The following is a 15,918-nucleotide window of genomic DNA, read 5'->3' as shown; positions in this document are numbered from 1 at the left end:
GCATAGTCAAGGTATTGATGAGAGCATGTGTTGTGACCAGTGTGTATATGAGAGGGAGGGAGAAGGGAGGGCCAGGATGCTATGTAATTCTGTTCTATTCTAGTATTCTTCTCATCTGTCCATTGTGCTATTCCCTTCGCAGAGGTGCTGAAGTGGACATTTGCAGACCAGTGGCTGCTGAAGAGATGCCTGGGCAGTGTGAGAGGGATGAGGCGCTTCTGTTCTTTTGTCAAAGGCACTCGTGGTATGTCTTTTTATTGTCTCTGAGATTATTTAGATTTAAGAAACTACTTAAATATATTTTATGGCTTTGAAAATGAGAATTTTAATTTCTAATACTCCGGAGATAGAAAGTTACTGAAATGTAAGTTATGTAATCAGTGGTCCTTGTTTGTTTCAACCACAAAGTGTGGCATTTGGTTTTGTGTGAGTTGTAGACTACATTTTGCAGTAGCAAGTTGACTTTGAAAAGGTTAAAGGGGAAACTTGAGTTCCAGGATCCGATAAAAGTAAACATTTTAATACAGAGCTTTCAGGGTACAGGTAAGACCAATAGTATGATGGTAAAGCATGGCTAAAAGGCAAATGGCGCAAATTAAAATTATTCTTCTGAGTCTCAAGATTATATAGTCATTCTGAGTTATGTATATGCATCAGTACATATGTTGACTGATATGAAACTGTTACAACTTTCAATTGAACAATGAGAACAGTGAGACATTTGCTACTTTGGGTACAGAGCGAGAGATGTTCAGACAGTTTAAGATTGGATTGTCATGAGTTAACCCTCTGAGAATTCTGTTCCCTGTGTGATCTGAGGCACAGATAAAGCTGAAAAACAACTTGTATACTTTAGAGTGTACCATTTTAAGTTGTGACCAATTAATCAGGTTACTCATATTATTGTAAGCAAATATGTGTGAGGATATGACATCTGGTCGTCGTCGAGCTTGGTTATCTGGGTTGGCCCCAAAATCCCCCCTACAATCGATTAGTCTCCGCCCTCAAAAAATGTTACTCCTCCGTCCTCAGTGTGTGTGTGTGTGTGCTTCTTGTGTACCTGAAGGAGAGGAGTTGGTGACGTTCTTTGTGAAAGTGGAGCGTCTCCTGCAGATACACTGGCAGCAGGATGGGAGCCAGAGGAACCGCTACCAGGCCCTGCTTACTGTCATCAAAGCTGTCCACCTCACTGAGGGCTCCAGCATCATGACCACCTGTCGCATCCCCTCTGGTAACACAGGAGGGCCTTTGTTCAAAATATCACCCTATTCCCTTTACTGTATATGACTTTTGACCAGAGCCCTATGAGCACTTGCCAAAAGTAGAACACTATAGGGATTAGGGTGCCATTTGGGACACATAGGGGTTAGCCTACAGTTTATGTACAGTTAAAGTCAGAAGTTGATATGCACCCTAGCCAAATACATTTAAACACAGTTTTTCACAATTCCAGACATTTAATCCTAGTAAAAATTACCTGTCTTAAGTCAGTTAGGATCAACACTTTATTTTAAGAATGTGAAATGTCAGAATAATATAATTATTTATTTCAGGTTTTATTTCTTTCATCACATTCCCAGTGGGTCAGAAGTTTACATGAATTAGTATTTGGTAGCATTGCCTTTAAATTGTTTCACTTGGGTCAAACGTTTTGGGTAGCCTTCCACAAGCTTCCACCAATAAGTTGGGTGAATTTTGGCCCATTCCTCCTGACAGAGCTGGTGTAACTGAATAAGGTTTGTAGGCCTCCTTGCTCACACACAATTTTTCAGTTCTGCCCACAAATTTTCTGAGGTCAGGGCTTTCTGATGGCCACTCCAATACCTTGACTTTGTTTTCCTTAAGCCAATTTGCCAGAACTTTGGAAGTATGCTTGGGGTCATTGTCCATTTGGAAGACCCATTTGCGACCAAGCCTTAACTCACTCCACTGACAGGTCTTGAGATGTTGCTTCAATATATCCACAATTTTCCTACCTCATGATGCCATCTATTTTGTGAAGTGCACCAGTCCCTCCTGCAGCAAAGCACCCCCGCAACATGATTCTGCCATCCCCCGTGCTTCACGGTTGGGATGGTGTTCTTCGGCTTGCAAGCCTCCCCCTTTTTCCTCCAAACATAAAGATGGTCATTATGGCCAAACAGTTCTATTTTTGTTTCATCAGGTCAGAGGACATGTCTCCTAAATGTACGATCTTTGTCCCCATGTGCAGTTGCAAACCGTAGTCTGGCTTTTTTATGATGGTTATGGAGCAGTGGCTTCTTCTTTGCTGAGCGGCCTTTCAGGTTATGTGGATATAGGACTCGTTTAACTGTGGATATAGATACTTTTGTACCGGTTTCCTTCAGCATCTTCACAAGGTCCTTTGCTGTTGTTCTGGGATTGATGTGCACTTTTCGCACTTTTCACACTTCATCTCTATGAGACGAGTCTTCTTCCTGAGCGGTATGACAGCTGTGTGGTCCCCTGGTGTTTATACTATTGTTTGTACAGATAAATGTGGTACCTTCAGGCGTTTGGAAATTGCTCCCAAGAATGAACCAGACTTGTGGAGGTCTACAATTTTTTCTGATTGATTTCTTTTCATTTTCCCATGATGTCAAGCAAAGAAACACTGAGTTGGAAGGTAGGTCTTAAATACAGCCACAGGTGCACCTGCAATTCAAAATGACTCAAATGATGTCAATTAGCCTATCAGAAGCTTCTAAAGCCATGACATAATTTGCTGGAATTTCCCACGCTGTTTAGAGGCACAGTCAACTTTGTGTAAGTAAACTTCTGACCCACTGGAATTGTGATACAGTGAATTAAGTGAAATAATCTGTCTGTAAACAATTGTTGGAAAATGACTTGTGTCATGCACAAAGTAGATGTCCTAACCAACTTGCCAAAACTATAGTTTGTTAACAAGAAATTTGTGGAGTGGTTGAAAAACGCGTTTTAATGACTCCAAACTAAGTGTATGTAAACTTCCGACTTCAGCTGTATATAGCACTTTGTGACATATTGTTGTTAAATGGACTGAATACATACAAATTGATTGATGATTGATTGACACCACACTGCTACATATGTATGGCGATATTATAGTAGGCTTATGGAATGTATACCAACAAAGTAAACATAGATACTATACTGTACATAGTTTATGTAAGCACCATTATGCCATGTCATGTCACCATGTGTACCACCATGACACACTGTTAACCACCATGATACCTCTTTTGACACCATGGTTCTCCTCAGAGGGTTTGTTGAAGATCTTCTCAGGGAGTGAACCTGGTGGGATGGATCAGATTCTGTATGAGATGAGGTCCAAAGCCTTATGCCGTCTTCAGTCCTACTGGCTGCCCCAGTACCTCTGCTCCTGTAAGCTCTCCATCACCAAACTGAAAGAGTGTGCCTCCATCGTCAAAGAGTACGAGGACATTGCCTCTAACCTCACCCTGGTAGAGATCCCGGCTCTGCTTGACCCACTGGGGTGGAGTCTGGGCTCGCCACCATCAGAGGGCCCTACAGTGACCCGGACCTACTGCTCCAAAGTCAGGAAGAGGCTGCTGTGGAGGGCCCATCAGAGGCCTGGGACAGGACTTAGGGTTGGGGCAGCAGGGATGCCCGATGGGCCGGCCATGCAGCAGTGGTTGCCCATGGCCGGGGACGGAGACCAGGGAGAGTGTACCAATATTGTGCACCTCATGAGCAGGCATGGGGAGGAGATTGTGGTCAGTGGGGACAAGACACATGGGGGCAATGGCAAAAGGGAGGGCAGAAGCAAGAGAGGAGGAAGTGGGAGCTCAAAGAGAAGTACCAGTACTCCACTCCTCAGAAAGGTGAGCTCTGCTAGTCTTGGGCCCAGAACTGGCGTGCCCATACTCCCCTCCAAGAGCCTGTCCAATCTGGACAGCAGCAGCACTGACCCCATCATCCCCCCTCATGCCTGTATGGAGACCCCCATCTGCCACCTTCCCTCCATCACCACCACCCCTGTCACCTCTACTCCCGATCCTCCTTCCAGACCGGTCTGGGGAACACCACACTATGATGAGCACCTCTCCCTGGCCCTGTCCGCTGATGCTCTTGCTGGGGGTCCCTATGAGAATTTCCTGAGGGTCAGTGGCCAGAGGGTCATGCTGCACCACCTGGGACTGTGGCAGGAGCTGGATGGCTTCCTCAACCTCCTGCTCAAGATGGAGGATGGCCCCTCCAAGGCTCTGAGACAGGTGCTGGCTAGAAAGATCATTGCTGTGTACTTGAGTGATGCGTGGCAGTGTGTTAGTCGCCCTGAGGGTGAGTGGTGCACCACCTACCTGACCAAATCCACCGTCTGCCACCTCATAAATCTCCTCCCCTCTGGCAATGTGATGCCCTGGATCTACACGGCCAAGCAGGAACTATGCCAGGTGGGTGTTAAACCTTTTTTGACTGCAGTATGTGGTGGACATCAAAGTGAGAACATGGAAAGTCGGTTTATTATTTATACTTCTTCTCATTCCTTGATTACAAAGTCATGTATTCAGTGTCTCAGTACAAAGTTTTCCCTCTTTCCATTTGAGCAGATTCTGGGTCCCACCTACAATGCATTTCTGGATGAAGAAGACAAAGTCATTCTCTTCTATCTGGTAACCAACTAATTTCTAATCTGATTATTAGGATAGTGGAACTGTAGTTTTACTCCTCGCTCCATCGTTTTCTCTCTCAGTTCACTCAGAATGAGGTCAAGGGGAAAGTGAGTCGTAGAGCTACAGCGCCCTCCAGTGCTCCCACTGCGCCAGAGCAGCAAGTGAGGAGGATGAGGGAGGCTCTGGCTCTCTGTCAGGCCTGCGCTGAGCCTCTCACTGAGGAGACCTGGGCCCTGCTGCCCCTAGAGGACGTCAGGACAGGAGGCTCTGTTCACCTGCACTACAGAAAGACCAGTAAGAACTAAATGGTTGTAGAATAAGTACTGAACTCTACGGACAAGAGTTGTCCTCCTCTCACCATTTGGTGTAAAATAGAGGCATGTCTTTTTCTCCTCATGTCTCAGATCTTTATGACCTTCCGTTTGAAACCCTGGCTGAGAAGTACCCCAAGGTGGCTGTGGAGGCAATCAGTAAAACTCACAGACTCTACTATGACTGGAAGCCAGTACAAGGTACGATACAAATTACATTCAAACTTTTCCTATCAGCTTCAATGATTAATAAGTCAATGAAACATAACAATAAAATGTGTCCTTCAGAGGAGACAAAGAAGCCAGTGGTGACATCCAGTCCTAAGAAGTCATTCCACCTGATGAAGGACAAGGACCACAGCTTTGCCGAAAAACCCTCCATGAGACCAAGGTTTTTAGAGGAGGTGATGAGAAGTCCCACTAACCTGGACTTCTTCAAGCGTTACCTGAGGGCCTATGATGCTCACGGAGCTCTGAACTTCTACCACGAGGTGGACAAACTGCGGAACGTCGACAGCCTCGTCCAGAAGACCAAGATCAACAGCATCGTGTCCCGCTTCCTCAGACGAGCAGACGCTAGTAACCACACTGAATAGATTATAATAGAATAATTTGTCCTCTAAGAAGGAAACTATTTCCCTGCCTTATAGGTTCATGAATAATCACATTGACTTTGTTTCAGATATACAGTAGGCAATGTTGTCACTATAGGCATCACACTTGCGCTCAACTTAAATCAAAGTAACACTCTCCTGTACAGTATGTGCGCTTGAGTTAGCCTAGTTATGATATGCGCATACCGCAGTAGTTAGCCTACTCTTTTTAAACATGTGTAGCCAGCCTGGTCTACTAGATTAGATGTAACAAAGTAAATGTAAATCCGTGACACACAAATTAGTATGATATGTTATGTTTGGTATGGTTACATGATATGGTTATGTTTGGTACGGTTACATAAGACAGAAGGTGACTTAATGCAAAAACCAAGGTTGCGTGTTCGAATCTCATCAGACAATTTTACAATTTTAGGTCATTAGAAATTTTGCAACTACTTTTTAGCCACTTTGCAACAACTTAGCATGTTAGCTAACCCTTGCTTAACCATTTAACCTAACCTTAACCCTAGCTAGCGTAAGCCACTAAGCTAACTTTAGCCACAGGAAATTGGAATTTGTGACGTATATACAAGTTTAGCGAATTCGTAACATATTGTACGAATTGCAATTCGTAAAATATACTAATTGGAGTGTCCAGCATTTATGTTTACTATGTTACGCCTTCCCCAAAGTCCAGGTTAGCATAGCCTACCTGCTCAATACTCTTCATTGCCAACAACAGTTAACCTACTGTTTTTAAACAAGTGTAGCCAACAACAGCTCAATACTCTTCATTGCCAACAACAGTTAACCTACTGTTTTTAAACAAGTGTAGCCAACAACAGCTAAATACTCTTCATTGCCAACAACAGTTAACCTACTGTTTTTAAACAAGTGTAGCCAACAACAGCTAAATACTCTTCATTGCCAACAACAGTTAACCTACTGTTTTTAAACAAGTGTAGCCAACAACAGCCAAATACTCTTCATTGCCAACAATAGTTAACCTACTGTTTTTAAACAAGTGTAGCCAACAACAGCTAAATACTCTTCATTGCCAACAACAGTTAACCTACTGTTTTTAAACAAGTGTAGCCAACAACAGCTAAATACTCTTCATTGCCAACAACAGTTAACCTACTGTTTTTAAACAAGTGTAGCCAACAACAGCCAAATACTCTTCATTGCCAACAAGTTTTCCAGTTATCTTTGTAGCTCCAGTGAAATTATTTTCTTTCAGTTTGTGCATTTATTTTTGTGTTTGTCACGTGGTTGTTGCTGCTTCACTGAGCTCCACTCGTACACATCCTCTCTGCGTACACCCTCATTTGATTCAGAAGCACGCAACACTTTTTCCCAAGGGCTCTGTCATTTTGTCAATTTATTATTTGTTTAATGAGATCTCTCATATTAAAAATGTATACAGGTTAGATTGAAAAGGCCTGTGAATATGATGTGGTGTTATGATAGTCTACTTCTGCACATTTGTGTCGTCTTCAGCTTGTAAATTAGGTTTCAACCAGTTAATTTGTTATGTGCAGCACCCCTGCTTGTTGATGCAATGGTTTTGCACAGGGATTGGGCTCAAGGTATTTCTACCGGGCTTTACCAGTGATCTGTATGCTCTGAAGGGGAGAATATCTGTATGTGGTTAGGCTGCATTTTGTCTTGACAGTGCCCATAGCCTGTACCAACCAAATCCTAATTTAGTAGGCCTATATTGATTTTGTAAGGGGAAAGCATATGACTGTCCACATTGTTTGTTTTTCTAGGCTAAGTGCTTGTGCATATTTCTGGGGACATTATTATGTAGGTCTACCTCTGCTACCACTTCTACCATTTTGTTAATAAAACCCACACTTTTTGCACCTTATCCTTTGCCTCCTGTCTGCCTACTAGCTGATGGGACTAAAGTCAAACGTCTTTCATCTTTAGCCATGATAACCGTTTATAACAGGCTGCTATTTAGCCATAGCCTAAGAAGCAGATTTTCGACTAACCCTTACTTGACAGTACTTTCGTAATTCTCGGCTTGGAAGTCCCCGGTGTCTTTTATGAACTCCTAGTCAAGAATGAAGAAAGTAAGCCCTACTGCCTATATATCACAAATCTGCTGCTTACGGCTAAATAGCAGCCTTTTATCAACTGCTATCACAGCTAATGAAGAAAGCCTTTTAATGCCATCAGCTGCCTGCCTACAGAGACCCAGTCCCAAGGTCAGCCAGAGGGCGCTATTATTTCTGCCGTCGTTTGACCTCTAATAACACCCTCTGGTGGCCCTTGCGGCTGCTTGAGACCGTAAATCACGTCTGCCTTTCCACACACTAAACCCAGCATATTATTAACAAACATAATTTAAATCCCCTGTCTGTCTGTCATTGTAGAGGATTATCTTCAGTGCAGCGCCAACCTCATCTCTCAGATCCCCAAGATGAGATATGTTTCTCCGGACATAATTTTTGCAGCTCAGGATCTGGTTATCAAATCTCTGGAGGCAACCTGGTACTGAACCTTGATAAGTGATCCCAACTTATTTATTACAGCAGTTTATTCTATTATATGATGAGTTCATTTTAAATACCTCTTCTTATTAATACTACTCAACACATGTATGTCTGGGAATGTTTGCTATCTTTAGACACTATCTGCAGTGAGCAGGACACCTGCCTTTTACAATGTGTAGTTGGATCATAACATGTCCATAAAACATGCATATTTTCCAACAGATGTTTTACTGCATGGCTTCAAAGCATTAAGGTTTAATGGACACAGATGTTATTTTGTTGGACAAAATTGTGGTGTGCTCTTTTGTACAAAGTAAAAATGTTGTATAATTTATTATGTATGGTGCAGCAGCAGTGTAGCAAAACCGTAGGATGTTCTCTACAACAATATTTTTCTAAACTATTACTCCAAATATGGATTAATCTAGAATGTACCACCAAAAAAATATGAATCATTTTTTTGTTCTTGTTGTATTTATTGTGGACCTTATACTTCTGCAGGTTCAAAAAGTACCAAGATACCTTTCCTCCTTGTACCAATGTTACTGACACCAGCACAAGAACCATCGTCCTTACAAACAAACTAGTGAGTGGTCACCACTTTACCATAGCCGTATACCGACAGAGAGTTAGATGAACCTGTGTCAGCTGGGACATATGTTCAAACTTAGAATCTACTACTGAATACCTAATGTGGCACGTATCGTCTATATTTCTATAATGTTAACTATTCTGTTATCACAAAATTCGTTCCTCCTTTTTTTATAGAAACATGTGTGGAGCGTCTTCTCCGGGTTCATCAAAAGCATCTGTAAATTCCGACATGCCATGAAGGACAATCTGACCAGAAGCAAGTTTGAGGGCTACCTCAGACACAACTGGCAAGACTTCTCTCTTCGTAAGTTCCCCTGTTTAGCTCTACCATTCCAGTACTTTACTTGTGATGTAGCTGATGTTATTAGGGCTAGAATCTGGGTGTTTTTCAACAGCATTTTATCATCCGTCGCCCACGTAACGTTAGTAACATGGTGATGGTGTTCTGGCACTCTAACGACAAGGAGGGTCTCTCTCCCTCCTAACATTGGCTCATAGTGGATAAACGAGTGCATCAGTGGCCATGCACAAACTCTACGCATTTCCTCCTGTAGGGCTTGTCGTTGGTTCTTGTTCCCCAATGGCCCAAGAATCCATGGTTCTCGGATATCATTCGCTTGTTGGGGGGGGGGGGTTCTGTTGTCTCAGGGCATGTCATATTATTCTGTACGTAAATCAGAGACACTCCATTTAGTATATGTTTCGTATGGTATGTATTCATTTGTGGATGTCCATCACCCAATTCGTATTATATGTTACAAATTCTAGCTAGGTGGCTAATGTTAGCTTGCTCGCTAACTTCAGCTAGGCTAGGGGTGAGTGTTAAATGTTAGTGGGAGGGTTAGCTAAAAGGGTAAGGTTAGAGGAGGGTTAGCTAGCACGCAGAGTAGATACAAAGTAGGTGAAAAGTAGCACATCAGATAAAATTGTCCGTGATGAGATTCAAACTCGCGTTAACGTTATATGCTCACCCCAACCAACCACCCTCCTTTCGTGTATTGCCTTAAGTAAATATCTATCTTAAGTAACAATACCAAATGTAACATACCATACTTAATGGAGTTCTCGGATTTAGGTACAGAATATTACAAAATTCCCTGAGACCAGGTTGAGAGAGTTGGAAACTAGGGGTCTGGATGGCCAGAGCTTTACCTCCAAATGTATTGCTATTATTCAGCATGAGGCGTCTTCTATGAGGTTTAAAGGCGGTTGGCATCCCATTTTTTGCTTTATCGCCATCTACTAGACTGGAGTACAACTCCCTTATACTTTACTTGAAAAATAAAAAATTACGAAATAAATATCCTACCATCTAACACTATACTCACTAAATTCAAAATTATATACAATACAATTAACACCACCCTACTCCACTAATTAAATTATTATTTTCCTACCTCATGCCATCACCCTGAAAGGATGGGACATCACCACTTAACACATCCAGTAACTCTTCTGCTGTCAAGTCTCGCACACCCAAATACCTCTGCAGCTGCCACCACAACCTCAATTTTCTGAGACTTCCGATCCATCCCTGCAGTACAATTGATAACCATTGCTATAAATGATAAAAATCAAATTTTACTGAAACTTAATTCACTTTTTGGCCTATCCCTCTGTACTGGTAAATCTCTACTACTCTCACCACTCCTCCCCATTAACCCATCATCCACTACTTTCTTCGCTGCCTCAGCATATGACAACTTCTGCACTACTCTAACCCTGGAAACCTCAACCTGCCTCTCTCGCACGGGACATTTCTGATCCCCAGCTCCATGGGCACACCTACAATTAACACATTCTACTACTTTTCCCAATACTACACTTTCTTTTGTCTCATGCCCTTCTGCACATTTCTCACACATTGGACCCTCCCTCCTACACACTGCTGCCATATGCCCATAAGCTTGACACCTGTAACACCGTAATGTATTCGGTACATACACTGCTACGGGATAACTTATATATCCTATATCCTTCACTTTGTCAGGCAAACACTCAACTTCAAAACTCAAAAGAACAGACAATGACTCTTCTGTTTCCCCACTCTCGCCACCCTGTCTGCGTCGCTTCAAACGACGACGTTTGGTCAACGTTTATATCTACTGCTACCCCAGTTATCACTTCTTTCATTGGTGCCCTTTTCTGGAGAACAAAACAGTTAACTTTTCTTGCCCCCATTCGTTTTACTTAGAGCGCATACTTCCTCTGCCCAGACATGCTCCATGGAAGGATTGTGTGCATTTAAATGGTGTGCATTTGAACTCTATTCTATTGTTGTTCTATTGTGGGCATTTTTTATGTTTCCACAGGAACTTTTTTGTTCGGGGTAGTTCATTCTCCACTTTGAAAGTGTAGATGCTTCCCTGCTCATGGCTTTAGCTTCGGCTAAGCGCATTGCGTTTTCCCACGAATGATCCGTGACTCTTTACGTACTCAGCTAGCTATCCCCTTCTAGCTTCTCCCTTTTTCCCAAACTTATTTGGACCGCGACACCACCATGTAAAAATAATAATAATTATGTAATCAATGGCCATTGTTACAATTTTTATTGGGGCTATGGCAGTCTATAACAGATCAGCCTGAGTACTTTAAAAAAAATATTTCAGAGTTTCTCTCGTGCTACTCCGTTTTCAAATCAGGTGACCCCACATGGGTTCCTGATGCCTAGTTAAATAAAGGTTAAATAAATAAATAAAAACATTTAAAAAAAACACTGTGCTAGTGCGGTGGCATCATGCCTATAAGGGGCACAGGGGCACGTGCCCCCTCAGATTTGTCCTGTTCATTTTTATTTATTTATTTCTGTAATACTACTAGCCACATTTTTATGAAGTTTGCTTTAGCTATCCCAGATACAGTAGGTTCCCAATCTCCCAACCTCATAACTAGCTACCAAGAAGATATTTCAGGCTATCAATCAAGTTAGAGTATATAGCTTGTCTAACTATCTTAGCTGGCATGCCTGCTGGCAAGGTTGGTAGACTTTAGAAAAGCAAGCAATACCTAAATGTACTGAAAATGACTCTCATTCCTTTCATTTCTTTTACCCAGATTTTAGCAGATATGTGGAGAAGCATATTTAGTTTCTTAAAAAACAAACAGCGGTCAGGAGGTTACAGACAGTTCAAGAGATATGGTTAGATATGCAGAAAAATATACTTACATTTTTTTTTTTTACATAGGATTAAGCATAATGATTATGGCTATAGATTGCAGGAAAAAGCTGTTTCAGGTGTTTAAAAAATTCAAACTTCTCCAACTTACTCGCCCCCCTCTGGACCACCTACTAGCCATCCTCACGCATTTTGTACTCCCTCAGATTATTGGGCTGCATGATGCTCCTGCGCTAGTGTGACCAGCTTTTTTGTCTGTCCAGTCTGTGGGAAAGCTTTTTTAGCAACATCTCTTCCACAGGAGTATGGAGGCATATAGCACCAAGAAGCAGGAGTTTTCTAGTGGTATACGGTGTAGTGGGCGTCATTTAAGGGATTGACTGTTAGTGATATCTGTGCGGAGGTGAGCTTGGCATTACCCCACACTTTGGTGAGGTTTTATAGCTTGGATGCCACTATTTACTCTGCAGTTGACAGTTAGCTCTCAAGAACCCAGTTTACAGCTGCCCCCCATTGGGTTCTTAGACGATGGTACTGGTTCCTTCAGGATACAGTAGTTATATTCATTCATAACTTTACGTTTCTCAGGGTACATGCCATCAATGGGGAGCCGGCAAATTGAATCTGTTGACCTGTCCTCGGAGGAGGTAGACTCGTCCCACTTGAAGAGGCGAGTCATCAACCACAAACTGATAACAGTGGAGTTCCTTGTTAACGATCTGTCGTTCTACCTGGAGACAGAGAGGTGACTTTTGATTCATCTATTATAACTTCCTAAACTGAATATTGAGAGCATTTGTGATTTAGTTACTGGATGGGATGTATTTCTGGTTTGCCTACTCACCTGAAATGCATCATCAATAACTGACAAAGGAACTATATTTGTGTGTTTGCTGTGGTGCTGTATTAGTTTCAGGAACATGGCAGACTCGGGCACTATGATGGCGTCTGCGGGCATGTATGGGGAGAATGACAATGCTCTGCTACACCAGAAAGCAGAGATGATCATCAAGCTCTTTCTCAAGTCAGAGATCTCTCCCAAACTGAGGGTATGGTTTCTAAGTAACTCATCCACTGACTGTATCTCACCTCGGACCTCCCACGGGAACAGTCTTAACATATTAGAGCTGAGTGATAACATGTGTGAGATATTAAGCTTGCTCTTTACATTACACTTCAAGGTGGCTGATATTAAATTCCAAACTCAGGAGAACACAGACACCAGTTGGATATTTTTTATAATTTCGTCATTTTAAATACTTTATCTATCTCATCTATCTCATGATTCTGATCTACTGGTATCTGATAGTGTGTCCTCATTGTCTTATTTTACAGGTTAACATAGCAGAAACTGCCAGGGATTCCATCCAGCAGGCCTTTGCCATGGGCAAGGTGGACCGAGGGCTCTTCCATGAAGCCATCATGGCTGTCTTCCCTAACCTCATCTTCTGCTGGAAAAAGTGAGTGCGTGGGCAACACCTCATCCCAAGTGTGCCCAGCACCTTCTAAAACTCTCCCAACCTTTTGCCCAGAGGACTGATAAATTATGACTAAAGCCAAAAGTCTTTCCTTACCAAGGGATCTTGTACTATCCGATGATGACCCTGCTTGCCTTGCAGATTCTGTAGCCAAAAGGTGAAAAAAGGTATAGTCGGAGATAATTCTAAGAAAGAAGACTCCACCGAGCTTCATGACTACCTCCATCCCTTCAACTCTGACTGGTACCGGAAGGTACAAACTACCATGTCCATGATGGGTGAGTCCTGAGGGATGTTATTTCAACACAGTTCTTCATATAAAATGATTAACCCTTATAGAGCTAGGCTTATGTAAAGCAGTGGAAAGTATGCAATAGAAAGTATGCAGTGGTGTGTGTTTCTTTTTCAAAGTATCAATGAGATGTTCCTCTATCTCTGTCCACAGACGATTACACCACCCTTAGGTTTACTGTGCATGATGGTCTCAATCTGGTCCTGCCTCAAACCAGACTAGAATGTAAGAAACTTCGTCAGCCCATAATTGTGCAATACTGTGGGTTATTTTTTGCATTGTGATGGGCGGTTCTAGCCTTTTGAGGGTTTATTTCCTGCAATTCTATTCATTTTGCCATGAGGCAGAGATACATTCTACACATTTTTCCATGACTTATACCATGTTCACTATATCTGAGTGAGAGTGACTAACAAAATCAATGGGAGCCCCCTGGAGGTCATGGCCCCTGGGTACGTGCCCTGTCGGTATTCAGCCATGGTTACTACAATTTTAGATAACTGGCTAGACTAACTTACCAATCCATTTTTTTAAAGCTGACATGGCTAATTGAGTGACTCTCAGTGGCTGACAAAATAAGAGAAAAGCTGCTCATGCTAAATTTCAAACTTGCGTATTCTACTATTCTAACTCTCAACAGTAAGTTGAGACCCCTACTGATTTCCAAAAAACATAGTGTTTTTTTAAATGTATTTATACATTTTTGGGGTTGTGCGCTCCCTAGCGGCCGGGGGCGCTAAGCGACCGCTAATGCTTGGAGCCGGCCTTAAGTGTCATACAATACACTGACCTGTCTGTGATGTTTATTCTGCAGTGTGTGCCAGTGTTCTCAGCCCTGCCAAGAGCTCCATGGCTAGGCGGAGATCTGTCTCTACGCCTGCCTCCTCTGAGTAAGTTCTAAGTTCCCAACCAACTGTCATAAGGCAGTGTTGACCCATGCTGTTTACAGTTCAGTTGTCTCTCTGGGTTTTTATTGTCTGAAGTACTTACCTGTACTTACTGTGCATCTTTAATAAATTCTCTTAGATTTCCACAACTGGAGGTGTCCAACCAACGCAGAAGGTCCATTGGTCCCTTTCTCAGGTAAGCCTATTAATGCACCTCATAGACCTTAGTGGTACATATATATTACAGCATTGCAAGAACTAAGAACTAAATCCATTTTGTTTTATGTCGTTGTAGTCCTCAAACGTCTCTGCCTCATTCTGACCTTACCCACTCATCTTCGGGATCCTTGCTCTCAAAAATCAAGGAGGACTAGTCTTATCTTTTGATAATACAAATAAAGACCATATATTTTCTATGTAAAAGTTGCATCAAGTGTATTTCCTTCAAATGGATAGTCAGGACAAGTCAGCACAAACAGCCACAGTACAGATGTGAATGTGGAAAGCCTTTTTTAAACATGTCTGATCATTCACCAGAAGGGGGAACCACTGACCAATACGGAACACTGCTATCAGCTCTATTATGGCGATGACATAGATTACTTGCCATATAGATTTGTAGCATGTTATGAAAAAGTCTAAAAATTGTTTTTGGTAGTAATGCCTCCCATTCCATTAGGAAGAAAATACATAAACTTTAGTCAAACGTTTTTGGCTGACTGTGTGTTGTCTCATCCATGACAATAATCGCCCTACGGAGCTCAGTCCTCTTTGTCCCAGGAGATCCAGAGGTTTGTCTGAGGCTACGATGAGTAGGGACAAAGCATTAAGAGAGGTTCACTTTCCATACAGGTCTTTCATCCATGACACTCATCCTTCCCCCAACCTCGCCAACTGCATAGACTAGGTCCTCTCCTTCCTCTCAAAACACTTATCCCCTCTCTTCTATCAACCCTCCATCCCCCTCTCTCTACCTCTACCACCTCAACCCCCCGTTGTCCCGTGTCTCTCACATATCATTGTCTCGCCGTCCTCAGGACCTGTCTAACCCCAGGATAGGAGTCCACCTTAAAAACGTACAAGGCTTACAATGTGTCTCTTAGCTTTAAATGTCCTATGCATTATATCACTATGCCAATGACCCAAAGTCTTCTCCTGTGACATGTCACCACTAGAGCCGTAAAGCTAAAGGAGTCTTTTGGGATTCTGCTTCCTTAAACACTTTATTTGGATCATCGATAACCAAAGACTACATACATTAATTTATATGGCATCATTAAATACTATAAATTGTACTTCATTCAGTGCCGTAACTCAGATCACAAAGTAGAAGATTTTCAGCATAACATTTTGTTTTATATTGTGGTACACTCAATATAAAACATATCATTTGTATGGTACATACTCGGAACTGAGTTTTAAGATGTGAGTTTTGAATGAAGACACTGAGATTGATTTCCCATGATGCTTTGCCCTCCTCTTCTATGTCAATAATGGAGCCGCTGACGGAGAAAGAGACTC

General features: G+C 42.3%; 1 protein-coding gene across 1 annotated transcript; it reads left to right on the top strand.

The window, feature by feature from the left end:
* The first annotated feature begins 75 nt into the window (after positions 1 to 75).
* Positions 76 to 14,820, top strand: LOC110508659 (regulator of G protein signaling protein-like). The gene is made up of 18 exons (XM_036966071.2): positions 76 to 244; positions 1,067 to 1,231; positions 3,247 to 4,400; positions 4,557 to 4,619; positions 4,700 to 4,913; positions 5,024 to 5,131; positions 5,219 to 5,509; positions 7,911 to 8,028; positions 8,532 to 8,616; positions 8,799 to 8,928; positions 12,329 to 12,485; positions 12,651 to 12,789; positions 13,076 to 13,200; positions 13,360 to 13,496; positions 13,664 to 13,735; positions 14,325 to 14,400; positions 14,537 to 14,593; positions 14,693 to 14,820. The coding sequence occupies exons 1-18, from the start codon at positions 208 to 210 to the stop codon at positions 14,769 to 14,771; spliced, it is 3,207 nt and encodes a 1,068-aa protein (XP_036821966.2). The 5' UTR covers positions 76 to 207; the 3' UTR covers positions 14,772 to 14,820.
* Positions 14,821 to 15,918: the final 1,098 nt, after the last annotated feature.

This window comes from Oncorhynchus mykiss, chromosome 28 (genome assembly GCF_057628025.1).
Source record: "Oncorhynchus mykiss isolate SJ-2025 chromosome 28, ASM5762802v1, whole genome shotgun sequence".
Taxonomy (NCBI): Eukaryota; Metazoa; Chordata; class Actinopteri; order Salmoniformes; family Salmonidae; genus Oncorhynchus; species Oncorhynchus mykiss.
Note: the sequence above shows the minus strand (reverse complement) of the source record. Positions and strands in the feature narration are given on the sequence as shown.

Excerpts from the sequence above, each read along its gene's own strand:
- LOC110508659 (XM_036966071.2), top strand. The coding sequence starts at position 208 with ATGAGGCGCTTCTGTTCTTTTGTCAAAGGCACTCGTG. Across the intron at positions 245-1,066 it reads TTTTGTCAAAGGCACTCGTG|GAGAGGAGTTGGTGACGTTC; the intron begins GTATGTCTTTTT and ends GTGTACCTGAAG. Across the intron at positions 13,201-13,359 it reads CTCATCTTCTGCTGGAAAAA|ATTCTGTAGCCAAAAGGTGA; the intron begins GTGAGTGCGTGG and ends CTTGCCTTGCAG.